General features: G+C 47.1%; 1 protein-coding gene across 2 annotated transcripts; it reads left to right on the forward strand.

The window, feature by feature from the left end:
* Nucleotides 1-224: 224 nt before the first annotated feature.
* LOC133350804 (chymotrypsin B-like) lies at nt 225-26,681 on the forward strand. 2 transcript variants are annotated; one of them, XM_061565548.1, is made up of 8 exons: nt 225-276; nt 730-848; nt 1,713-1,792; nt 3,960-3,966; nt 10,651-10,722; nt 23,791-23,971; nt 24,068-24,207; nt 26,520-26,681. In XM_061565548.1, the coding sequence occupies exons 1-8, from the start codon at nt 225-227 to the stop codon at nt 26,679-26,681; spliced, it is 813 nt and encodes a 270-aa protein (XP_061421532.1). The 2 variants fall into 2 exon arrangements, with proteins under 2 accessions (XP_061421532.1, XP_061421531.1); XM_061565547.1 differs by lacking the exon at nt 3,960-3,966 and having other exon boundaries at nt 10,641-10,722.
* Nucleotides 26,682-27,290: the final 609 nt, after the last annotated feature.

Consider the following 27,290-nt stretch of genomic DNA (forward strand, 5'->3'; position numbering starts at 1 on the left):
ATTTCCTCTATGCTGTTTTATGGAAAATATTGAATGATTCCTGCCGTGACGAAAATTGTCAAGGTCATGTGCAGATATCGACCCAATACACCTGTGATATGACATCTGATTGAGTAAATAAAATGTGGACAATATATGAGAACAAGGTAACTATTAACGTACCTTTTTCCGTATAAAAGAGCCTGAGAATCAGCATGAGACCAGCAGTGTCTACGGAATTAGTAATGGCTCTCTTCTGGCTCGTTTCGTGTTTCGCCTTCATCGGCACCACCTTTGGTGAGTGACAATGGCGATGTATATGCTGTTCTTTCATGGCTTTATTCTTCATGCTAGAAAAGCTGGCAGCTCATCACATTGTAGACCTACTCTGCTACATGTTCTTTGAACAGAACTTGCAACTTTTTACCCGTGCAATGTATGAAAAAAAACATATGGAAAACAGAATGGGGAAGAGAATAAAAAAATGTGAGAAAAAAAGATGAAAAAGGGAAAGGAAAATTATGCCAAATTGTCAGGAAAGCTGATAAGAAAGAAGTTACATTAGGGCCTCATTGCTGCTACAAGGAGCAGCATCTGTTTTCACAGGGGGTGGTGGGGGAGAGGGAATCTAGAGTGAGGGGAACCACATAGAAGTCACGTGATGTACAGGAAGTTTGAGCTGATATGGATATCTATATATAGAGATAAGTCTCTGAATGATATAAGTATTAAATAATTGTATATCTACAGGGTGTGGTGTCCCAGCCATCAAGCCAGTCATCACAGGCTACTCCCGCATCGTCAACGGCGAGGAAGCGATGCCGGGCTCCTGGCCCTGGCAGGTGTCCATGCAGTCAACTTTTGCAGATGTAAACTAATGGCGATGGCCAGAGTGCATGGGGAGGTAGTGTGGGGAGTTGTGGGATAAACATGAACTTGGATTACAAACATATGAGTACAGTAATATGAACATATTACAAAACCAATTGATAGTTATTCTATATTTGAAGCTTTCGTGACTGCAAGGATTCATACTCTTAGTTTTTTCGGTAAAGTTACGTAGGTAAAAAAATTGAAATTAATAAAAATAAAATAATAAAATAAAAATCACGACGTTTCGGAGGCAACACAAGTCTCGGTCATCAGATGGGACCGTCACACTTGTGTTGCCTTCGAAACGTCGTGATTTTAATTTTATTTTATTTTATTAATTTTTATTTCATTTTTTTACCTACGCGACTTTACCGTAAAAAGTACAATTGATTTTTCGATTTAAAGCTTTCGTGACTGCAGGGATTCATCTTCTTGGTTCTTTCGGTAAAGTCACGTAGAAGGGAAGTAATAAAATAATTGATATTTGTTTTACGGTTGGCCATGTGGCAGTTTCATGCCACAATTTTTTCTTAAACCCTCCACTACCCGACAAGGTTGCCAGAAATATGAATAAATCATTTATACACAGCTATGTATGGAACTAATATTGACCAATACAGCTCCTCAGCGGTGGCTGAATACTTTTCATGACTTAACATAAAAAGCAAGTGAAGTGAATAAAGGGCAAAGTACATTTGATTATATATCTCTCGGAAATGATAGAAAGCACACTAAAATCGAAATGATGAAAAACAATATACGAGTTCTTGAGAAGTAATCATGTTTAAATTTTATTATTTAAAATCGAGGATTGAGTCACAGAGCGCCAATGTGACAGCCATGTGATTTTCACTACGCAGAGCAAAACTGGTTTCCACTTCTGCGGCGGCTCCCTCATTGACCCTTACTGGGTTGTGACAGCTGCTCATTGCGGACTCAGGTAATTCAATTCAAATATTTGTTTATGTAACTTTTCTTGAGTTTTCTTTATGAGGACAGGTTCACGATTTTAGTTCACTCCATCATATAAAATATTGCACTGTCACATCACCCTTAGAAATAACACTTTTGTTTACCTTTTCAGATTTTCTCCTTCAGCCTTCTAGAGCGTACTTCATATATGCCCAATCTATTGCTTTTGCGTTCACAGACACGATTAAATAATACTGCCTATGTATTCCAATTCAACTCCACACACACATTTCAAAACTAATTCATGCATCTTTCCTCTTTCATTTCAGTATCCATACCTCAGCAGAACAACCACCACATTTTATACGTGGGTCTTTAAAAGTCACGCGATTCGTTTCATGTTCATGCTACCAGCAGTATTCTTTCTTCTTTGAATTCTGCTTTTGCCACGGCAATTCTAGCTCTAATACCCTTTAGGAACACATCTCCATATATATGCATTTACATTTTAATTTGAAATGTGGTCATCCATTAATATTCCTACAAAATCTTCATATGTTCTAAAAATAATCCATGTAAATTCATCAATTCCAGCATCATGAAAATAAGGGGTTAATGACTTTTACAATTATTACGCACATGTACAGAATTTAATAAAACAAGGTTAAACATGTAATTTGTTGTAAGCAGAGGTACACATGTTCGTAATTATGTTTTACCTTTATGAAATTACCATCACAACTTATACCATGCACTTTAACATGGTGGTAGTGGCTGTGCATACCTGCAATTCAGCAGTGTGGAGACGAAAGAAAGTGGATTGTTGTGAAACTCCCTTCCCATGGGTGTCGATGAGCCATACCCTGGTTTGCCAGAATGCTGCTACACCAAATGTGGGCTCCCCTGCTTCTACGTATGGGAGAGTGTTTTCCCCTCACACACATGAGTTTTCTCCGGGCGCTCCAGTTTCCTCCCACATGTTTCAACCGTCATTAATTGGCAGATAGAGAAAACCACAGCTTAGGCATTTGTTGGCACCGGCTGACCGCCTGGCTGCCTTGCCAGTTGTCCGTAGTTCCTTCCAACTCTGAGTAGTAGTGTCTCTTTGAGAGCAAGCAAATACTGTGCACGTTAGAATTTTATTTTATTTCATGTTAATACAACTGTGGTATTCCTTAAAATGTGAAAACGTGCACTAAACAGTGTAAAGTTTAGTCTAACGACCCACACAATGGGGCTTTGTTGTATGTGTTGTGATTATGAAATTTTGATGAAAATAATAAAAATTAATAATTTTCCGAAAAATGCGCAAATCGCATTAATTATGATAATGCGTGTATTAATACGCATAAATTATGATAATGCGTGTGATTATATGCATAAATTATGATAATCGTAGTAATTTATGCGGAGGCTTGCGATTATGTTAATGTGTGCAGTTATGATAATTTGCTTAGTTTCGTTTATCCAGAGTTATCAATCAGGATAACACGATTATCATAGATTCATTTACCGATTATCCTAGTGTGTGTTATAATATTTTAGGTCTCCATTTTCATATCTCATCGCAGGATACAGCTCTTATGAATAAGATGGTTTTGCATGGACTTGGAAAGAACACTCAATATGCTTCTGTGATAACAATTTTATTCTAACAAGCACGTGACATTCTATCATGCAGGTTAAACATGCGTCAATAATTCATGGGCAAGATTATGCAATTAACTAAATTGAATGACTAAAAATACTTCTTCATTGGCGAAATTATGCAGTTAACGAAAATGACTAAAACATTTCTTATTCATGCAACTCGACGGCAGCAACTGCTTTGCACGATCAGTTGATATTGAACGCACCACCTCGAAATGGCAACCCTTTTGAAACGCAAAGATCACTTTTTGAAAGTCTTATTCGTGTGCGTGCTGTGTGTGCGTTGTCCTCTCGTAATATTAATTGTGTCGTTAGCTTGTGTGGTGTGGGAGGATACGAACAGCTCCTGCTGCTCCCTCGCTCGGCGTGTCGCTCGGCTTTTGCTCTCTCTCTCTCTCTCCACTGCTGGATTGAGCGGCGTTGGCACGATGTTCCTTGAAGAAACTTGCTTGCTTGGCGCTTGATGGTTCCGGGGGCTTGGTGCTGCTCGTGCGCTCTCTCTTTCTACTGCTAGATGACGAGTTGGCACGATGCTGTCCTTGAAGATGCTCGGTCGCTCGTGTCGCTCGGTGTCGCTCGGTGGCGCAAGGTGTCGCTCGTTGTCGCTCGATGGCGCGCGGTGGCGCACGGAGGCGCACGGTGGCGCACGGTGGCGCAAGGTGGCGCACGGTGGCGCAAGGTGGCGCACGGTCAGCGCTCGTTCAGCGATCTCCGCCTTTCCTGCGGGTTGTTCGCTGGTCGTCACTCTGACGAGGAGCGATGCTTCGTTCGTGGCAGGGTGGACGTTGGCGTCTTTGTTGGCTTCACTCGCAGCTCTGCGACTCAGGGTAGCGATTCTTCTCAGGTGGTGCAGACCTCGGCTTGTAGCTACGCGTCGCTACTCCGCAAACCTCGTCATTCTGAATGACAGGAGCTTCTTCGTTGGCGGCGACGAGGAGAGATGGAGCCACAGCCCTGGAGATCTGTGATGGGGGCCAGAGCCCCTGTCGATCTGAGTTGTATGGATTTTCCTTCGGTTTATATCGGAAACTTCCACTCGGCTTCCCGAGTTGTTCAAAGGCTGTCATAAAACCTTCCTGTGGGCTGAACCATCTGCGTCCGTGTGTGTGTCCGTCCGTGTGTTTCGCGTGCGTGTTTGTCCGTGTTGTGGGGAGACAAAGGCGGTTGTTTCCACGGTGGGAGCACCCGGCGCATGCGCTTATTTATTCGAAGACGTGTTTATTTCCTTTGAGAAATTGCCCCCTTTATGGGTGTCATTTCCTAGCTTGGTGCCTGTGTGTGGAGATCCTCTCGGAAAGACAAAGGCGGCCGTGTTGCTCGCTTCCCATGGGTGTTGTGTTTGGTTAATTTTGAGAGCCTTCTCCGCCCTTGATTCCTCTTCTACTTTAATTCCGTACTTATTATTTGACTTCTTGTGATTATTTAATCTGATATCCCGGCTTATCTTTGTTCAGAATATAATTATCTCTTCCTCCGTGTCTCCTGGTTCTGCAACCCCCCGCCTGCAATTCCCCCCCTCCCTTGTTCCTCTTGTGTGAATTTAGGGGAGTTTTTTTTTTATTACCTTATTGCCCCCCCTGTCATGTCCTCTTTCCTTTGAAATGAGGTATGCGCGCATCTGTGGAAGTGTGGGGGCCTCTGTGGAAGTGTGGGGGCGTGTTCGTTCCCACGTGGCCCCGTGTCTATTAAAAAAACAATATTATATATGATGGCAGAATAAGCCTTAAAAAAAAATAATATTAAAAAAAAATAAAAAGGGGGTACATACACAACAGTCCGCCCGTTTGAAAATTATCAGGGGTCGATTTGGCCACTGGCGAATTTTCAAACAAAGTAATGCCCCCTTTTTATGTCATGAATCCCATCAGCCGCCCTTACTCTCGGCGGTTATTTCTTACGACGCGCGTGCACGTATTACCATCTTAACCTGGTTACATCTGAAATAAGCAAAGAAAATAAACAACACGTTAACATCGATATTGCGTTACATCGGTTCTCATACATCATAACTCTGACGAACATTCATTTTTGTTTTGTTAAATCCTGGGAAACGCTAGGTAGCGGTTTCGAACGCATTTATGCGTTACCTTCCTCATGTTGCCTGGTTTACCACTTATCACTTTGATAATTTGATCACGGTTTTCGGGTTCGTTTTTGTAGTTTCCTCTCTCACTCTCTCGCGTCGTGGGAGTGTGTGGTGAAAAATTGTGCTGCACGTAACCAGAATTCGCGCACACGACCCATTTTGACACTTGGTTCGTGGCATTCGCTCTCTCTGCGATTACATGCACATTTGCCGAGTCAGTGTGTCGACTTAATTCCGTGCCTCGTAATGTTGCCCTCTTTGTTTTTACGAGTGTGTTAGATTCCAACACCATTCCTGATATGTCATGAACATTCGTCTCCATTTTAGCACTCCGATCCACATACATTTTGGTTTCCCTTGGATATTTTCCATTCAAAGGCTCACGCCTGCGCTCCTCAGGGCGTGTCTCTGTGTTCTCTCTTTGTCTCTGCTGTCTGCTATCCACCGTCCGATCACACTTCAATTCAGCCCTGTCACTTGCAGCCTGCTCAGGGTTTAACACCTCGGCGGGTGGGGCGCGTGTTGGCCGCTCGCTCGCACTCACTGTGGATGGTTCATCACGTATTTGGACCGCATTCTGTGTTATTCCTCTATTCCCTCTTGGTATAGCCGGTGGAGGAATTGGTCGGAATTGGATCGATTGTGTTTGACCTCCCATCCTGCGATTCTCCTGAATGTTCGCATCCATACCTCCGCGGTCTGTGTAACACCTTCCCGCTAGGTGGTTATCTTGCCATCTCTGTGCGTAATTTGAACCTTGCGTGTGTCGTGGGATGGGGTGTTGATATGGTTCTGCTCTGAACCTCTCCCTCCTGCGATTCTCGTACATTTTTGGCCAAGTATTTCTCCCATTTGGGTGCCACATTTTTCCTGGATTGTTACCTCGCCATCTTTGTGGGTAATTTTGATCTTGTGTGTGTCGTGGCATGGGGTGTTGATATGGTTCTGTTCTGAACCTCTCCCTCCTGCGATTCTCCTGAATGTTCGGCTTTGTGCCGCTCTCATTCTCGTGCCAACCTCTCTCTGGGTTATTTTGCCATGTGTGCGTGCGTTTCTGCTCCGTCCTGCATGGTGGGACTGCTCGGTGATTTTTATTCCTCTCTGAGAGGCTGGGTTCCTCATCCCTCTCCCTGTGTTCTGGATCCGAATTATGATTCTTAGCTCTGTATAACCATGCCATGTACGCCTTGCTCTCTATGCGGCGTAAGGATGCGGTTTCTGGATTCAAAACCATTCTCACCCTTTCTGTAATCTCTGGGCTCAAGGATTCAAAAAACATAATTTTGAACATTTTATCTCCTTCGTGGTATTGATTCACATCGCCTGCGTAATACGCTCTTTTAAATTGGACGAGGTAGTCACGTGGATCTTGGTCCATGCCCTGGGTCATCGATTTTACAGCATAAAACCCCTCAGTGAGTGTCGAATATTCTCCAAACTTCCGAATCACTGCCAGGCTCAGTTGTTTAAAATCATTTCTAACCTTGTGTGGTAGTGACTTTACCCATGGAATAGATTCTTTATGTAAGGTCCGTTTCAACAAACTCGCTTTTTCATCCCGTCTCCTCAGCCCTCTAATCATTGCCTCCTCTTCTACGGTTGCGATATGTGTGTGGATATCCATAGTCTTATTGTGGGGGTCAAAATCGGGAATTCTGACTAGAGCCTTGTCCATCAATTTAAGGGTTTTACTGGTGAATAGGTATTCCGAAAGTTGATTGCCGACAGCGTCATCATCAAACAAGTTATCATCAGGCAATCTGTCACTTTGGTCTGTGCTGTGTCGCTTGTGTTTAAGTGGTGTGCATTTTCTGTGTGCGCGCCCAGTGCCGTGTCGCTCGTGTTGCCATTTCCCTTCAGTTTTTGCCTCTGCCCTTAGTGTACCATGTCCTGGCGATTTTACTTTAACATTTTTCCTCCCTCTATCTGTGAAGTTGTCAGTCTCACATGTTTTTGTTTGCATATGTATCTCTCCATTCCTTCTCTCGAATTGTGAGGGTTTCCCTTTGTCAATGATTTTTTGTTCGATATCCATAATTTTTGTGCGATTAGTCCCTGGACTCTGTCCACGTACCCAAGAGTGTGATTTAATGTTACTTCCATATTTATTCTGTGGATCAACGTCTGTGAGTTTCGCTGGTGTCGCGAGCACTGATTTCTCTCCCGTTTCCTTTCCAAATTTTCCCTCATTCCACAATCCCTGTCTGTATGCCTGTGTGAGAAGGCATGAGTCCTGTCCTGCCTTTCCTGCAGTTTTTACATCGTGTTCGCCTTCGTTACCTTTTATCCAGTCAATTAGTTTCCCCCGAGGTGTGTTCGTGTTATCGATACAGCTCCCTTCCCATATGTCTCTCTGACTGTACTGCTTTGTAACAGATTGGTCGGTACGTTTAAATACGAGCTCCCCGTTTCCCGTAACCCATTCAAAAATTATTCTTAATCCTAGCATCTTAGGTATGGCGGAAGTTACTTTGACATTTCTTTTCAGAGTGCATATAAACAATTATCTCACAGAGTGTAGTCAATTCGACTCGAGCTATCTGTTATTTTCCGATTCAGAGTGCGTACCTCTAACACCATTTATCACAGGATGCAATTGGTTTGATACGATATTATCTTAATTCCACTGTCTCTGTTTTAACCTGCTATTCTGGGTTTTAACCTTAGAGGGCGTTTTTTTGTTTTCCGCCCGTTCACAATTACCATGCAATGTTCGATCCTGATATTCTGGTTAACACGAAGTGATTCATTCCATCATCCATGCAAAACACTGTCTGCGAGAGATCCCGGACGACGCCACCCATTATGTTGTATGTGTTGTGATTATGAAATTTTGATGAAAATAATAAAAATTAATAATTTTCCGAAAAATGCGCAAATCGCATTAATTATGATAATGCGTGTATTAATACGCATAAATTATGATAATGCGTGTGATTATATGCATAAATTATGATAATCGTAGTAATTTATGCGGAGGCTTGCGATTATGTTAATGTGTGCAGTTATGATAATTTGCTTAGTTTCGTTTATCCAGAGTTATCAATCAGGATAACACGATTATCATAGATTCATTTACCGATTATCCTAGTGTGTGTTATAATATTTTAGGTCTCCATTTTCATATCTCATCGCAGGATACAGCTCTTATGAATAAGATGGTTTTGCATGGACTTGGAAAGAACACTCAATATGCTTCTGTGATAACAATTTTATTCTAACAAGCACGTGACATTCTATCATGCAGGTTAAACATGCGTCAATAATTCATGGGCAAGATTATGCAATTAACTAAATTGAATGACTAAAAATACTTCTTCATTGGCGAAATTATGCAGTTAACGAAAATGACTAAAACATTTCTTATTCATGCAACTCGACGGCAGCAACTGCTTTGCACGATCAGTTGATATTGAACGCACCACCTCGAAATGGCAACCCTTTTGAAACGCAAAGATCACTTTTTGAAAGTCTTATTCGTGTGCGTGCTGTGTGTGCGTTGTCCTCTCGTAATATTAATTGTGTCGTTAGCTTGTGTGGTGTGGGAGGATACGAACAGCTCCTGCTGCTCCCTCGCTCGGCGTGTCGCTCGGCTTTTGCTCTCTCTCTCTCTCTCCACTGCTGGATTGAGCGGCGTTGGCACGATGTTCCTTGAAGAAACTTGCTTGCTTGGCGCTTGATGGTTCCGGGGGCTTGGTGCTGCTCGTGCGCTCTCTCTTTCTACTGCTAGATGACGAGTTGGCACGATGCTGTCCTTGAAGATGCTCGGTCGCTCGTGTCGCTCGGTGTCGCTCGGTGGCGCAAGGTGTCGCTCGTTGTCGCTCGATGGCGCGCGGTGGCGCACGGAGGCGCACGGTGGCGCACGGTGGCGCAAGGTGGCGCACGGTGGCGCAAGGTGGCGCACGGTCAGCGCTCGTTCAGCGATCTCCGCCTTTCCTGCGGGTTGTTCGCTGGTCGTCACTCTGACGAGGAGCGATGCTTCGTTCGTGGCAGGGTGGACGTTGGCGTCTTTGTTGGCTTCACTCGCAGCTCTGCGACTCAGGGTAGCGATTCTTCTCAGGTGGTGCAGACCTCGGCTTGTAGCTACGCGTCGCTACTCCGCAAACCTCGTCATTCTGAATGACAGGAGCTTCTTCGTTGGCGGCGACGAGGAGAGATGGAGCCACAGCCCTGGAGATCTGTGATGGGGGCCAGAGCCCCTGTCGATCTGAGTTGTATGGATTTTCCTTCGGTTTATATCGGAAACTTCCACTCGGCTTCCCGAGTTGTTCAAAGGCTGTGTCATAAAACCTTCCTGTGGGCTGAACCATCTGCGTCCGTGTGTGTGTCCGTCCGTGTGTTTCGCGTGCGTGTTTGTCCGTGTTGTGGGGAGACAAAGGCGGTTGTTTCCACGGTGGGAGCACCCGGCGCATGCGCTTATTTATTCGAAGACGTGTTTATTTCCTTTGAGCCATTGCCCCCTTTATGGGTGTCATTTCCTAGCTTGGTGCCTGTGTGTGGAGATCCTCTCGGAAAGACAAAGGCGGCCGTGTTGCTCGCTTCCCATGGGTGTTGTGTTTGGTTAATTTTGAGAGCCTTCTCCGCCCTTGATTCCTCTTCTACTTTAATTCCGTACTTATTATTTGACTTCTTGTGATTATTTAATCTGATATCCCGGCTTATCTTTGTTCAGAATATAATTATCTCTTCCTCCGTGTCTCCTGGTTCTGCAACCCCCCGCCTGCAATTCCCCCCCTCCCTTGTTCCTCTTGTGTGAATTTAGGGGAGTTTTTTTTTTATTACCTTATTGCCCCCCCTGTCATGTCCTCTTTCCTTTGAAATGAGGTATGCGCGCATCTGTGGAAGTGTGGGGGCCTCTGTGGAAGTGTGGGGGCGTGTTCGTTCCCACGTGGCCCCGTGTCTATTAAAAAAACAATATTATATATGATGGCAGAATAAGCCTTAAAAAAAAAATAATATTAAAAAAAAATAAAAAGGGGGTACATACACAACAGTTTGGAGAGGCCTTTATCCAGCAGTGGATTGACAAAGAACGTCCATAATTTATTAAATTCAGTTTGTGAATGCCTGACATGGCTAAGGGCTCACCTCTGGCCCATTCGGGATAACATGGAAGTAATGTATTGTGATTGCTCAACAGCCCCTCGGAGCACCGTGTCATCTTGGGTGAGCATGACCAAAGCTCCAGTTCTGAGAAGTTCCAGACAATGAACATCGCCAAGGTAATCTGAGGCCAGTTGGTGCAATCAATTGGCATCTACCAGTCTACCTCGGGGTCTGCTGGTGGTGATGTTCTGCTCTTTTTTCAACAGTATTGCACGAAATAAATAAAATAATGTATTGTATATATGTATATTCAAATATAGGTAAAAAGTGCTCCATATATTCAGAAAATGATCTTAAAAGAATGACATCGATATGTCATTGCCAACAGACGACATGATCTGATCCCATCTGTGAAGGATAAGATCCCTGACATCCAATACCCCGGCATCTACAAACTAAGCTGCGCCTGTGGCAGTAGTTACATTTGGGAAACTAAGCGACATGTCTCGGACCGTGTTCGTGAGCATAAGGCAGATTTGAAACACGGGAGGACCAACACTTTAGTCGTGGCTGATCATTGTTTTAATGCGGCTGGCTCACACGAAATTGATTTCTCTAAGACGAAGGTACTTTGCAAGCCCACTGGCTATTAACAAAAATTCGTTCATGAAGCCATTCATATATACAGACACAGACACAATTTCAACCGAGAGGATGGGTACAAACTCAACAATCATTGGACGGACGTCATCAACCAGTTTAAGTGATAACTGTATGTTATGTTTTCATCTTGTCACCTTCTGATGTTAGTTTTATTTTACAAAAGATGGGACAAGCAATTCCAGTTTCTGAGGTGTCGCCCCTGCATTGGGCGTACCACAAGTTGTTAATTTATCCATGTCTCATGCGGCTCCCACCTCTCCTAATTACGATTTCATACGAACATAACCATCTCCGTTTGCGCAGGGCCCAGGGCACTTGTGCCCCGCCTACTTCATTCTGATACCAGGACGCCTGGTCTACGCCCATTTAAAACCTTTAAAACAGCTTGCCTTTCGTAGTTTCCCCCCCATTTTTTCCACCTGATAACAGTCTCTTGTGTTGCGATCGAAACGTCATAGTTTTTTTTTAACCTATCTACGTGAATCTACTGAAATACCCAAAGAATAACAGACTATGTGGTTATACTGATGCAATCGTTGCACTTGTGGCCTCGGACGCTCCAGTTACCAAAGTGTTGTGGTCGGGCTCGCATTCATGTTTTCATGTTTATTCTGTAAAGAAAACTTTACATTGCTCAAGCTCGTCAGGAAATCTCTTCAGATTTCCATTCAGTTAACCTCGGCAACCTCATGGTGATGGTGACTCAAATGAAGCTCGAGTGACTTGACATTTTTTTATTGACAGTATCACATTTTACAATTGTAGTTGTTAAGTTACAACGTATTCATTACATCTAAGTGGATTATGTTACTTACATTTAAATGTAACTTAAATTAAGCCATTATCAGCTTATTTGCCGATTCCAAAGAACACAGGATGAGATGTTACTATCCTTTGTGCAAGCACTTCCAAGGGTTCATGAACAGTGAGCCTGGTGAAATTTGGGGAGCGCATCGTCAGTAGTGACCCTTTGGTTCCTAGGGTGTTTCGGCCTTTCATACTATACACCCTCCCCAAAGGCGGCCAGCGACAGGGTGATCAATCCTACGCTTGCGTCCCATTCCCAATTAGTCATAGGAGTTGAATTGTTGTTGGTAGCCAACATCCCATGGGACTATGCATGGCAGGGGCGTCCTCCTCCCTGAGTCAAGCATTGTTGACTGCATACCTCCTGGCCTTCTCACTTTGGGGCCCAGCTGGGGGGTTTCCTCTTCATCCAGAGCCACTGACTGCTGCCTTCTGCCGCCTCCGATACAGCTTTGATTGCCGAACGCTGGCTCTGGCCCTTAATTCCCAGGTCTCTAAGCAGTCTGGTTGTAGATGTTGCCACAAAACCTCTGCAGCCCACCTCCACTGGTCGGACTTCTGTGTTCCAGCCATGATGCCGTGCTTCGGCAGCTAGATCGGCATAGCGCAGATGTTTTCGCTCATAAGCCTCATCTACTGAGTCCTCCCAGGGTACTGTGAGCTCAATGATGAAGACCTTCTTGAGCGAACGGGACCAGAGCACCACGTCAGGTCTTAGGGTGGTGGTTGCGATCTCCGGAGGAAACACAAGTTGCCGGCCAATGTCAGCTAGCATTTTCCAGTCGCGGGCCAAGCGCAGCTGGTCTCGCTCTATTGGTGTAGAGCCGCTCTTCGGTGGTTTAGCCCCTTCGCGGACAAAGGTCGTCCGTAAGGGGTGTGATGCTGCTGGGGGTGGTAGGGAGTTGGTGGCAGCTCGCTTGTCCTCCAGGGCAGACGCAAGGTTTTTAAGGACTTGGTTGTGACGCCAAGTGTAGCGTCCTTGGGTGAGGCTTGTTTTACACCCTGTGAGAATGTGCCTGAGGTTGGCTGGCATGGAACAGAGGGCACAGTCCGGATCTTCACCATACCATTGGTGAAGATTAACTGGTGTTGGAAGGATGTCATATGTTGCTCTGATGGAGAAGCTCAATCGCCTCGCTTTCGTGGCCCACAGATCCTTCCAGCTGATCTTCCTCTTCTCCACACTGTCCCATCGAGTCCACTGTCCTTGTTTGGCAAGAGAGACTGCCTTGGCCCACCTTGCAGCCTCCTCCTGATGGCGTACTTCCTGCACTACCATCTTCCGCCGCTCTGGTGCAGTGGCCTTACTCCAAGCAGCACGGCTAGTTAGCCCAAGGCCTCCTCTCCCTTGCTGAACATGACCCACAATGTCAGCATGTCTGAGGGCTGCTGTTGCCTCCTGGACTGCTTTTCCTGGCCTCCATTTGCGCCCAGTTGCCAAGGTCGGCGCGTTGTTGCTCACCACTGGGTCTCGAGATTCATTCAGTGTCATCTGGAGCCTGGTTTTTGCACACTTGAATTCCTCGGTTAGACTGGTGAGGGGCAGCTTGAGGACACCATCTCCATAGAGGCCTATGGTGGTAAGGCATCGTGGAACTCCGAGCCACTTATTTAAGTAGCTCGTGGCTCCTCTTTCAATTTTCTCCACTGTTGAGATTGGAACCTCATACACTGCTAGGGGCCACAACACCCGGGGTAGGAGACCAAACTGCAGACACCAGGCCTTTAACTTTCCAGGTAGCTGGGTGTTGTCGATGGACTGTAGGCTACTACTGATGTCTTTGCGCAGCTGTTGCACCTGGTCTTTGTCCTTCAGGCTTGCATCATACCACCTTCCAAGGCTTTTTACCAGCTGCTCAGACACTGTTGGGATTTGGTCATCTCCGATAAAGAATTTCAGGTCACAGAGTACTCCCTTCACAATCGAGATGCTGCGTGACTTGGATGGTTTAATCTTCATACGGGCCCAGCTGATGTTCTCCTCACGTTTTCTGAGCAGTCTCCTGGTGCATGGGACAGTGGTGGTCAATGTTGTAATGTCGTCCATGTAGGCTCTGAGTGGAGGGAGGCGAAAACCAGAGTCGACTCGCTGTCCACCAGCAACCCATTTTGAGGATCTGATGATAACCTCCATTGCCATTATGAATGCCAATGGAGAAATGGTACATCCCGCCATTATACCTACATTCAGGCATTGCCATGAGGTGGTGAACTCTGAGGTGGTGAAGCAGAACTGCAGATCCTGAAAGTACGACTTCACCAGGGTTGTGATGGTGTCCGGTATGTGGAAAAATCTGAAGGCAGACCACAGGAGTTCATGGGGCACAGAGCCAAATGCATTGGCGAGGTCGAGGAAGACTACATGGAGGTCCCTTTTCTCCACCTTGGCCATTTGGATCTGGTGCCAGATCATGCTGGAATGTTCCAAGCAGCCAGTGAACCCTGATATTCCTGCCTTCTGTACAGATGTATCGATGTACGCATTCCTTTGCAGGTACTCGGCCATCCTCTGGGCAATGATCCTAAAGAAGATTTTACCCTCGACATTCAGTAAGGAGATTGGGCGGAATTGGCTGATGTTCACTGCATCCTTCTCCTTAGGGATCAGGACCCCGCCTGCCCTACGCCACACTTTGGGTATTATCTTCTTTTGCCAAGCTGTTCTCATAAGCCTCCAGAGGAACCTCAGGACGTCTGGTGCGTTCTTATACACTTTGTACGGGACTCCATTTGGCCCCGGGGCTGATGCTGTTCTTGCCCTTCGAACTGTGTTTTCCACCTCTTTCCATGTCGGAGGGCTGGTCTCAATATGATGTTCCGGGGGTTCAATGGGTGGGATATCTGATGGGATGGCCAGATGTTCATGTCGCTTTGAGTCAAAGTTTGTTGTTCTCAGGTGCTCTTCTAGGTCTTTCTTTGTTGTTTTTAGAACTCCACTTTTTTCCTTCGTGAAGAGACTTTTAAGGAACTTGAAGGGATCTTTATAGAATCGAGTTCTAGTTTGTTCTTTCTTCCTTCTGCGCTTCCGTAGGTTCTCTGCTCTATGGAGGGATGCCAAACGGGTTTCGATGTCAGCCTGAAGTGCCTCTATGCCCTCCTTTTCCACTTCCGAGGCTTTCTTCCACTGTTTCTTAAGCTGTCTCCTTTCTTGAACGAGGCGCTTGATTTCTTGTTGCCTCCTAGAAACTGGTGGGGTTGGAACCTTTCTCCCGCCTTTTGCCTCTTGCACTCCAAAGCTTTCTGCCCCGTACTCATAGATGATGTCCCCCATCCTCTCCAACTTCTTCTCCACAGTGCCTCGAAGTTTCTCGAGGGTCAAGGTAAGGTCAGTATTCACTGTTTCCCACAACTTCTTGTCACTGGCGCCAGGCCACTTCACATACGGTCTGTGCCCTGGTAGTCTCCTCTCGATTGCAGGTCTCGGAGGCTGGGTGAGTTCCACTCCTGTTGTTGGTTCCACCTCAGTTGTTACTTCGGTGCTTGAGTTTACGTCCTCCATGACAGTGGTACTGATGCACTGCAAACTATGGTTTGCGTCCAGTTGCTGTGCTTCATTCGACTGATTTGATCGCTTTCGCAGAAAGTAATCAATGCGAGGCCTCTGTCTCTCTTTACCCAAACACCCCTTCTTCCCCTGGTGGATCCTAAACCCATGGTGTGATGTAACTTTCCTCCAACCACAGACACATACCTGCATCTGTTTGTGGCCTGCTGTTGCAGCGGAACTTGTGACAGTTGCTGTGGTGTTCTCTTGTGCTGTGCTCTCATTACTCGTAGTCGTTTCCGGTCCAGTCGTTACCATGTTGTCAGTCGATGAGTCATTTTCCGCCCCCGCTCTCGCAGACTCTAGGGGTATTCTCGTATGTTGACTTTTTGTAGCTAAATCGGGTGTTTCCAACATACTGCGAAGCATGGGAAACTACAGAAATGGGAAGCTAACCCATGTCTGTCCCAGTGGGGTCTATTCCCTCCTGTCAGCCGTCTCTCCGTGCCGCCACAAGAACTTTCCCCTGTTGTCAGCTGATCTTTCTCAGCAGTCACTGGACAAGTCCAGATATTCAGATTCCAAAGAACACAGGATGAGATGTTACTATCCTTTGTGCAAGCACTTCCAAGAGTTCATGAACAGTGAGCCTGGTGAAATTTGGGGAGCGCATCGTCAGTAGTGACCCTTTGGTTCCTAGGGTGTTTCGGCCTTTCATACTATACACCCTCCCCAAAGGCGGCCAGCGACAGGGTGATCAATCCTACGCTTGGAATTCAGGCATGATCCATAATCCATACTCTTTGGTTCTTTCGGTAAAGTCACGCAGATATAAAATAAAATAAATCACGACGTTTCGATTGCAACACAAGCATTCATCATCAGGTGGGAAAACCACAGCAATATATATTTTTGCTGAAGTGGGAGAGAGAGCTGCCGTGGTAAGAGGTTATATAGGTGTAGGACTCGTACTGACACGACAGCTTCTTTGTCTTTCTCTGTTCTTTATTAACGCGTATAGTTCACATCTCCTCCGTCGGCATCACTCAATGTCCCTCCATACTCTTCAAAGCACAACTCCCCATCAACATCACTCAATGTCCCTCCGTTCGCTCGCTCCGCTGGCTTCGCTCGCTCTCCCTCTGCTCCTCTCCTCCAGCGACCCTCCTCTCTGCTCCCTCTCTCTCCAGCTCGGTCGCTCTTTGTTCTCTCTGTCATCTCACTCCGTCGTAGCTCCTCCACCAAGGTCCGTTACTCCGCTGCTATCCTATACTGTATTCTCTTTATCCGCTGCTACCATACTCTGTCTTCTATTTGTCCACTGCTACCGTATACTATACTCTCTTTGTCCACTGCTACCTTATACTATACTCTCTTGTCCACTGCTACTGTATACTATACTCTCTTGTCTGCTGCTCCGTCTCTTCCTCTGTCCGTCTCTCATCCCAGGCACCAACCAACTCCCGTTTCTCCCCAAGCTCTTTGCCTTTATCCCCGAGCCAATTTCCCTTAATTAATTGGACCATCCCCCGCTTCACTACTCGCCCCCAGCCCCCAGCCTCATGTGGTGTTGTTGTTGTAGACACCGCGGCGCCAATTCCCGACACCCATACCTCTCGTCCAATCACCGGCTTGCGTCCTCGATTACCCCCGAACACCTGCAGGCCCCCATTACTTACGCTGCCACCTTAATTGTATACAACAACAGTATGTCGCCCTGCTCCCTGTGTCCCCTTTGCCCTCACTGTCCGCCGGGTGCCCGTATCACAATCCAATGCGTGACACGTGTTTCTCAAGTCCTACATCACCCCCCACCCCTCATGTTTAAAGAGTTAGCCATCCCGGCTAAACACAACACGTCACGCGGCAATACACAATAACCGAACACAATGTACACGATCCCTCCCCCGAATACGACCAGCAACGTCCATGTCACGCAATGTTTATGAAAAAGTCACTCTTCTGGAGCGGGTTCCCACAGCCGGTTCGTCACCCCGGCTCGGGTGAACAGGGGGCAGGGCAGGGGCAGGGAATATTTCTCCGTGGGCGCAGGGCAGCGTCCTGCCCGAAACGTGCGCACACTTCGTTGCACCGGCCATTCCCCGACGAGACACCAACGCGGTCGCATGCGTCCTGGGGTGGCCCCTGACTCAGAAATGGCGATCCTGCAGACACACGGGGGATAAACTGCTGAGGTGCGTTCTCCCGTCGCCGCACAGTACGCTCGCCGGACACATCCAATACAGGCCGTTCCGGGATGGGAGATGACGTATCATAAGGTACCACATATCTCTTTAAGCACGACGGGTGAACATTCCACAATCGGCGACCGTATTGAATCCTCACACTCTGATCCCGGCGAACTTCCACAATCTCAACGGGACCCTGCCAGGGCCGATGGAATTTCGGTGACGTGCCTACTGGCACCATCGGACAATGTAACCAGGACCTGTCCCCCACCTGTCATGGCTCCCGTGGAGGCTGCGTACCGTGCAGGTGCTCATTAGCCACCTGCCTCTGTTCCAAATTTCCCAGCGAGGCCTCCCTAGCCTCTTTTAGACTATCCAATGCCTCAAGCATGGAGACAGGCACCGCTGACGACTTCCTTTTAGTTTTTACCCCCAGCTTGACCAGGGCCAGGGCTTCCGGTTCACAACCATACATCAAATAGAAGGGTAAATACCCTGTCGAGACGTGTGGAGCTAATCTATAAGCGGCCAAGGCCGCCGGAACATGTAGATCCCAATCTGTCTGAGCCGAATTAACCTGTTGGCACAACATAGACATCAATGTTCGATGAAGACGCTCAACCATCCCGTCGGTTTGCGGGTGGTATGGGGATGTCTGAATTTTCCTTGTACCCAATGCATCACACACTTCATTCAATAGGTGGGACGAATTTCTTTTACCCTGGTCAGTGAGCAGGTGCTCCAGGGCACCTTTGTCAAAAACGTAACCCTGCAGGAAGGCCTCCACGATCGATCCTGCCGATTGGTCTGCTAGCGGCCATGCCATAGGCCACCAAGTGAGGTACTCGACCCCCACAAGCAAATATTTTTGACCCCGCAGGGTAACGGGGAACGGTCCCAGAATATCAAGGGTTATAATCGCGTTTACCCGCGAAACCCATATCGACTGCAATGGTACTTGATATGGCTGCGCCGGCGCCTTTCGCCGTGCGCACTCGTGACAGGCCTTAACATACAAATGAACATCATTTTGCAATCCCGGCCAATAGAAATCGTTACTCAAAATCAAGGCGGTTTTCTTCTCACCCAAGTGCATCAATCGCTCGTGTGCGTCGTGAATAAGTTTCCCTCTCAAATATAGTGGCACAACAATACATAACTTCTGTAAGATGACATCCCACCTCACCAGGAGGTCGTCTACGAGCCGAAGAAAGGCCCGATTATCCGAATGTTTGGAACGGGAGGCCCGAAGCCTCATTCTGGTAAGTGAAGCATTGTCCACTTGCAAGTGCGCCCAACAATCCCGTGACAATCCCAGCAACCCGGGCTCCTTAGCCGGTGCTTCGTCAACCCAGTCCAAATCGGCTGCAGCGGCCATGGCCAGAATGCCATGCAGCGGTGGCCCACAGTGCAGCGATCCCTCGGAGCGCCTACACAAGCCCGACGACTGAGGCAATCGGGACAGAGCATCCGCGTTAACATGACGTGTCCCTTTCCTGTGCTGGACCGTGAAGGAGTATCCCTACAGGACCTCAAGCTACCGGGCCATCTGACCCGAGGGTTGATCGATCCGCAAGGAGTACTGCAGCGCCGCGTGGTCAGTACGGACCAAAAATTGCCTCCCGTACAAGTATGGTCGATACAGCTGCACAAAGTGTACAATCGCCAACAATTCCCTGTGTGTCACAATATCTTTGCTCTGCCGGGGGCAGTACACGGCTGCCGTACGCAACGACCCTTTCAACTCCATCAATCGTCTGCGACAATACAGTGCCGATGACCGTGTCACTGGCATTGGTGTCCAAAATAAACATTTCCGCAAAATATGGATATCCGAGCGTCGGTGCGTCAGCCAAAGCGTCCCGGAGCGTCTCAAACGAACGCTGTTCCTCATCACCCCATAGAAACGTCTTAACCTTAGCAGTCAGCGTATGCAGCTCCGTCGCAATTGTGGCAAAATATTTAACAAATCGACGGTAATATGACGCAAATCCCACGAAGCTACGCACTTCCGACACTGTCTTAGGCACTGGCCATGCACGTACACAACTCGTTTTCTCCGGGTCAGTGGCGACTCCCGCTTCACTGACCACATGCCCCAAGTATTTAACAGATGTTCTCAACAATTGGCATTTTTGGGGTTTAAATTTCAAATTGGCGTCTCGTACCCGGCCAAACACAGCCCGTAGCCGCTGCAAGTGTCCCTCAAAATCTTTACTGAACACAATGACGTCGTCAAGGTATATCAAACATGACTCCCACTGCAATCCGGATAATACAAGTTCCATCAATCTTTGAAAGGTGGCTGGCACGGAGTGCAGCCCCATCGGAAGTAGGTTAAATTGGAACAACCCCTGCGGCGTGCGGAAGGCCGTCTTCGGTTTAGATTCCTCATCCAAGGGCAATTGTCAAAAGCACGACAAAAGATCCAAAGTGGAAAAAAAATTTGCACCGGACAAGGCGTCCAATGAGTCATCAATGCGCAGGAGCGGGTATGCATCCGCCACCGAAATCTTATTCAATTTCCAGTAATCCACACAAAATCGCAGAGAACCATCTCGTTTTTTAACCAATACAATCGGAGCCCCCCATGGGCTGGAAGAAGGAGAGACGATATTTTGTTGCAACATTTCGTCCACCTTTTTCCGAATGCAATCCTTCTCCAGCGGGCTCACCCGGTGAGAATTTAACCGAATTGGGGGTGCATCCCTAGTATCAATGTAATGCCGCAACAGGGACATGCGACCGACATCAAACTTCCCTGAGCTAAAAACGTCCCTGAATTCCCAAAGCAACCCCCGAAGACGTGACCGCTGCTCGGGTGTCAAATCATCATTGCAATCGTACAAATCCCGAAACCAGCCCGGTTCCTCATCCCGTGGTAGCGTATCTCCTTCCCCAGCTGCCAAACACGCATCCCCTTCCGAGTCCCGCGCAACTGACGCGTGCACCAGCGTAGTCCCCACTTGAATAACGACTGACTCGTGCCCCATATTTACAATCTGAATGAACGGTTCATCCGTCGCCGGCACCATTGTAAAAGCACCAACCAAGGAGGGCGTTCGTGCCACGGCATTCGACGGTGTCAACAAAATGCCTTCCTCCAAGTTACCCACTGACAGCCCTTTTCTCAAGCGTAATGGCACAAGCATCTGTGTCGCAGGCGGAATGCGTGCCATGCGGCTAACCACCGCCTGAACCACAGCGTTAACGCGAGCAAATTTAGATGGAGTTCCCAAAAAGTGACGGCACTTCCCCGATAGCAATTCCAATCGTCCCTTCTCAATCGAAATCTTAATTGGCATCTTTTGCAAAAAATCTGTGCCCAACAAACATGGCACGGCCAGAACAGACGAAACCAAAATGTATCCCGTTACGCACACCTCCCCAACTTGAATCGTTGCAAGTACTCGACCCAAAATTCCCAAACTGCCCCCATTTGCCGCTATACACGGGCCATCCACTGGTTCCAAAACATGGGGCGATGTTGGTAATAATCGGAAAGTTTTCAAGGAAATGAGGGTCGCAGAAGCCCCCGTATCGACGATAACTCGAACCTGTACCTCTTGAACAAGCGCCATCACATCCGACGAACCCGGCGCAGCTCCCAAAACACGATGAGCCAACGCACCCCATACAGCATTCCCATGTGAGTCATACAAAGGGGGATCAACAGTGTGTGGTGTCGTGGATGGGTGAAGTGTAGGATATGGCCATGTATTGCATGTGTCGCGACTCGCCTGATAGTCCTGGGATGGGAAGAATCCATGGTTGTAGCCTCCTGATGATCGCAGGAAGACGCTTCTCCATCTCCAGCAATCCCGTGCGAAGCGTCCTCGACACCCGCACTCGTAACACGTCAGCGGACCGCCACGTTCAAACGTCCCGGGGCGGCGAGGTGGGCCCACAAGCGGCCGTGCGGCTGCCGCCGTCAGCAGCGACCCCGGCTCCAACTCCGATAGTCCCCCGGCCGCACCGGCGCACACCACCAGGGGCTGTGGTGTCACCGCTGCTGGCTCGTCGCGAAGATCCAGGTTGGCCTGGATGTTCCTGGCAATCTACAAAGATGACCCGTCGTCGTCGCTGTTGCTGAAAAGTGAGAGGACGACTCGTAACTCCTTCGCCATCAGCAACAGCTTCTCCTGGGCCAAGGAATCAAGGGCGGCCTGATCCATCGCCGGGTAAGCCACTTGGCCGAGGGTCAATCGCGCACGGCGATACGCGAGGGGAGATTCCGTCTCCGCCCGCCGTCTCAACTGAAACTTGTGCTTGGTGACCGATCACGGTTCGTAAATGTCCTGCATCGCCGTGAATGTCTCCATTAGTGACAAGCGAACCCCCCCCAGGGAAGCTGTAGAACGTCGCCAGCACATCATCGTCCAAGGCCGTTGGCAGAGCTCGTAGCGCTTCAGCTTCTGTCCACCCTAGCGACTCGTACGCTGCCCGAAACCGTCGTGTAAACGCCGTCCAGTTGCCGACTTTAACCTCAAAGCGTTCCACGTGCAATCGGCGTCGTGTGCTCGAAGTCGGTGACTCTGGCTCATCCTCAGCATCCAGCTCTGCACCTGGCGCATCGGGAGATACAGCCGTGCCGCCGGCCTCCGCAGATGTGACGAGCTCGTGCGGCAGCTGATCTGATCCCGTCGGCGCCGTCCGTATCGTTTGCATAAACTGTTCAAATTCCTTCGTGAGCGCCGCCATCCTAGCCTCCGACACAGCCATCGCAGCTCTCCATACGTGAGGCGGGCTTGGCTCATCTTCGTCGTTCGGGTCGCCCTTTTCCCACGGCGGCACCCCATCGGCCGCGTCCGCCGGGGGAGCGGGAGCCTCCAACCCCGACGGGGGTATCACGTCCGCGTCACTGCTGTCGGCCGATGAGCCCGCCGGTAAGTTATTTTTCGTAACTTTCTTGGACATGTCGGCGTAGTTCTTTTGATCACTTCTAACACCAGTTGTAGGACCCGTACTGACGTGACAGCTTCTTTGTCTTTCTCGGTTCTTTATTAAACACGTATAGTTCACATCTCCTCCGTCGGCATTACTCAGTGTCCCTCCATACTCTTCAACGCACAACTCCCTATCAATATCACTCAATGTCCCTCCGTTCGCTCGCTCCGCTGGCTTCGCTCGCTCTCCCTCTGCTCCTCTCCTCCAGCGACCCTCCTCTCTGCTCTCTCTCTCTCTCCAGCTCGGTCGCTCTTTGTTCTCTCTGCCGTCTCACTCCGTGGTAGCTCCTCCACCAAGGTCCGTTACTCTGCTGCTATCCTATACTCTATTCTCTTTATCCGCTGCTACCATACTCTGTCTTCTCTTTGTCCACTGCTACCGTATACTATACTCTTTGACCTCTGCTACCTTATACTATACTCTCTTGTTCACTGCTACCGTATACTATATTGTCTTGTCTGCTGCTCCGTCTCTTCCTCTGTCTGTCTTTCGTCCCAGGCACCAACCAACTCCCGTTTCTCCCCACTCTTTGCCTTTATCCCCGAGCCAATTTGCCTTAATTGGACCATCCCGCGCTTCGCTACTCGCCCCCAGCCCCCAGCCTCACGTAGTGTTGTTGTTGTAGACACCGCGGCACCAATTCCCGACACCCATACCTCTCGTCCAATCACCGGCCTGCGTCCTCGATTACCCCCGAACACCTGCAGGCCCCCCTTAATTACCCCGTCACCTTAATTGTATACAACAACAGTATGTCGCCCCTCTCCCTGTGTCGCCGTTTGCCCTCACTGTCTGCCGCGTGCCCGTATCACAATCCAACGCGTGACGCGTGTTTCTCAAGTCCTACATAGGTAAGAAAGGGCACGGTAGCTCTCTCTCCCACTTCAGCAAAACAATCCTTGCTGTGGTTTTCCCACCTGATGATGATTGCTTGTGTTGCAATCGAAACGTCGTGATTTATTTTATTTTATACCTTCGTGACTTTACCGAAAGAACCAAAGAGTATGGATTCCTGCAGTCACGAAAGCTTCAAATCTAGAATGAGCCATAATGATAGAGATTCTTCCATGAAGTAGTCTGGCTTTAAAATGTTTTACTCTCCGTATTTGACATAAGTTTATGGCATTCCTCTATTCCTTTCTATATCTGCACAGGCCATCAACCACCCCCAGTGGGACGAAATGAGCATCAACAATGACGTTGCACTCATCAAGCTGTCCCAGCCTGCTCAGATGACCGATGGCGTCTCACCTGTATGTCTCTCCTCCACCTCTGATAACTTCCCCCCTGGCCTGAACTGTGTCACGTCTGGTTGGGGCAAGACCAACAATTTTGGTAACTATCATTCTACACTAGGTAATGCTTCTTCAGAAGTGTTCAGAATAGCTATAGGATTCACTCTCAACCGTGGTGACATGTTTGACGTTTCAGTCTCCGGCACACCCCCAAGGCTGCAACAGACCGCTCTGGCAATTGTGGCAACCCCCACCTGCCAGCAGCTGTTGGCCAACACGAACAAAATCACCGACGTCATGATCTGTGCTGGTGGTGCTGGAGCTACTTCGTGCAGGGTGAGCACCTCAGTCAGTCGTTCAGTTAATTGAGTTAAGAAGCTCTTTTTCAGTGGTGACCAAAGTAAAATTGCTTAGCATGTTATGAGGGAAGGGCGTGTTTATAGGAGTTTCATAGAAAGCAAGGATACTTTACAACGTAAGACTTATGCAATCATTGAAAATTAATTAATCCCTAAGACTGAGCAATGCCAAATTAAGCCACGGGCCTCAAAACCACCAAGATTGTATGGCTACCAAAAATGCATAGAATCGGTATCCCATTACGACCCATAGTAAGTACAATAGGCTCTGCAAGATATAAATTAACAAAATATGTAATTAAACAAACACAGCCCTACATCGGAAGGACATCTTCATTTATAAGAAATTCTGAATATCTTGTGAATGTGATTAAATATATTAAACTTAACCCTAATGAGTGGGACTACTAGATTCTGGTAAGTTTTGATGTAATTTTTCTGTTCACTAAGGTTCCAGTTAACGAGTCACTTAAATTACTTGATACACTGGTAAAGAAGACAGGTTTACATGAAGATATTCCAAAACGACCATTGTCGAAATAACACTTATTTCTTGTGGAGATGTGACTTCTTTAAACAAAAGGAAGAAACAGCAATGGGCTCTCCTTTGTCTCCTGCTATAGCAAATCTGTACATGGAAAATTTTGAAACAATGACACTTGCCTAAACCATCTTTTTGGTTTAGATATGTCGATGACACTTTGGTTGTCTGGCCAGGTGGAAAAGATACACTCAATGAATTTTAAATAATATCAATGTGCAAAACCCAGCCATTCAATTCACCATGGAAATGGAGGTGAACAACACACTCCCCTTCCTGGATATTTTGCTTGGACACGGTCAAAATAATACACAGCGTCTACCGAAAGGAACACGGATGCCTATCTGAATGCAGATTCGCATCATCACCCAGCAGAGAAATCCTCTCTCTCATAAAGACACTCATACATCGGGCAAAGAAAGTGTCAGATAGTGAAAGTTTAAGGAAAGAGATTAAATATGTTAAAGGAGCACTAAGACTGAATGGCTACAATGACACTAAAATTAACAGAGCATTTAATGCCAAATCAAGATCGAACAACAATATTGCTGAAAGTGATCAGATTAAATTTCGATGTATTATTTCCCTTCTACGTGACTTTACCGAAAGAACCAAGAAGAGTGATCAGATTATCAAAAAATTTAAATACCATATATCTCGGGAGATACTGACAAATTAGCCCGTGTTTTGCCAAAGAAAAACATTGAAGTGAGATTTGGTATGGTACACAAAATTCCAAAACTAGTGTCTTGTACAAAAAATGAATTACTGAAGTTATCAACAGAAGGTGTATATCGGATCAATTGCTTACGCGGTGTTATATTGGACAGACGGGACGTAACATTACCGTAAGATTAAAAGAACACCAAAGGAACATTACATTCTCCCAAACACAGCTGTTAGCAGTGGCAGAGCATGCTTGCCAACAAGGACATTCAATTGATTTTTATTACGTTGAAGTGTTATGCAGAACTAATTATTACTGGTCAAGATTAGTTATAGAATCAATTGAAATTAAGAATTCAAATAATTTCAATCGCTGTGATAGCTATATACTCAGCGCAGCGTGGAAGCATATTATTAAGTAATACACAACACATATTGCAATTCCTTACAGGTGAATCACATGTTTAGTGGCTGATTACTGGTGTATTACATACTTGCGTACACCTCCACCCCCACCCCCACCTCCGCCTCTGATCTCGAATCCTGATGGGGTTCAACAATGATGATGTCATCCTGCACTATTTAAGACCGGAAGCAGGTGGATGGCTTCACTATTCTGGCAAATCGGCCGAAGATGCTGGATGTAATTTCCAGCGAAACGGCGTACTCAAATTGTAAATGTTGTGGATCCACTCTTCAACACACCGGTGGGCTAAAGTAGTGAACTATTTGTCTTTCGTCAACGTGACACATTTTTACTGATTGGCCATGTCGGGTGGTGGAGGGTTGGGACACATTTATAAATAACGTGATCTAACCCAAAAGCCTTTATTATGAATAATACTAGTCGCGAAAGCCTACGTGTTAAACGTATGCCCATCGTCACTGTCTTGAAAAATTTCGCATTTTATTCCAAAACAGTGTTTAGCCTATAAAAGCAGATATACAAAGCAGTATGTCTTTAAGACATCTTGGTCTCTGTCATTTGTGTTTTTGACGGAACCTATTTCTTTGTAGAAATAGAAATGGACAGATGTGTCCGAGTGAAAAGGAATTCATGCGTGTGTGTGTCTCGCCTACAGCATGACTCTGGCGGCCCCCTGGTGTGCGAGAAGGACGGTGCATGGAACCTCGTGGGGATCGTGTCGTGGGGCAATAGCTCGTGCTCCACCAGAATTCCTGCCGTGTACACGCGCGTCACCGCCATACGCAGCTGGATCGACCAGACCATTGCGGCCAACTAGGAATTATATGAAGCAGTGCTCTTCTTTGAAGAGATACATCTTCAATCTAAAACAACATCTCTATAATTACCATGACTTCACATGATACCAATAGATACAGTGAGGGAAAAAAGTATTTGATCCCCTGCTGATTTTGTACGTTTGCCCACTGACAAAGAAATGATCAGTCTATAATTTTAATGGTAGGTAACAGTGAGAGACAGAATAACAACAAAATATACAGAATGTCAAAAACGTTATAAATTGATTTGCATTTTAATGAGGGAAATAAGTATTTGACCCCTTTGCAAAACATGACTTAGTACTTGGTAGCAAAACCCTTGTTGGCAATCACATATATCAGACGTTTCTTGTAGTTGGCCACCAGTTTTGCACACATCTCAGGAGGGATTTTGTCCCACTCCTCTTTGCAGATCTTCTCCAAGTCATTAAGGTTTTTAGGCTGACGTTTGGCAACTCAAACCTTCAGCTCCCTCCACAGATTGTCTATGGCAGCGGTCGGGAACCTATGGCTCGCGAGCCATATATGGCTCTTCCAGTGACGGCATATGGCTCCCAGACAATTTTGAGTTGAAAAAAAAATAAAAAATCAGTTTGGAACTGATTTTA

The sequence above is a fragment of the Lethenteron reissneri genome, chromosome 35, assembly GCF_015708825.2.
Source record: "Lethenteron reissneri isolate LAM-NWPU_2019-01 chromosome 35, ASM1570882v1, whole genome shotgun sequence".
Lineage (NCBI taxonomy): Eukaryota > Metazoa > Chordata > Hyperoartia > Petromyzontiformes > Petromyzontidae > Lethenteron > Lethenteron reissneri.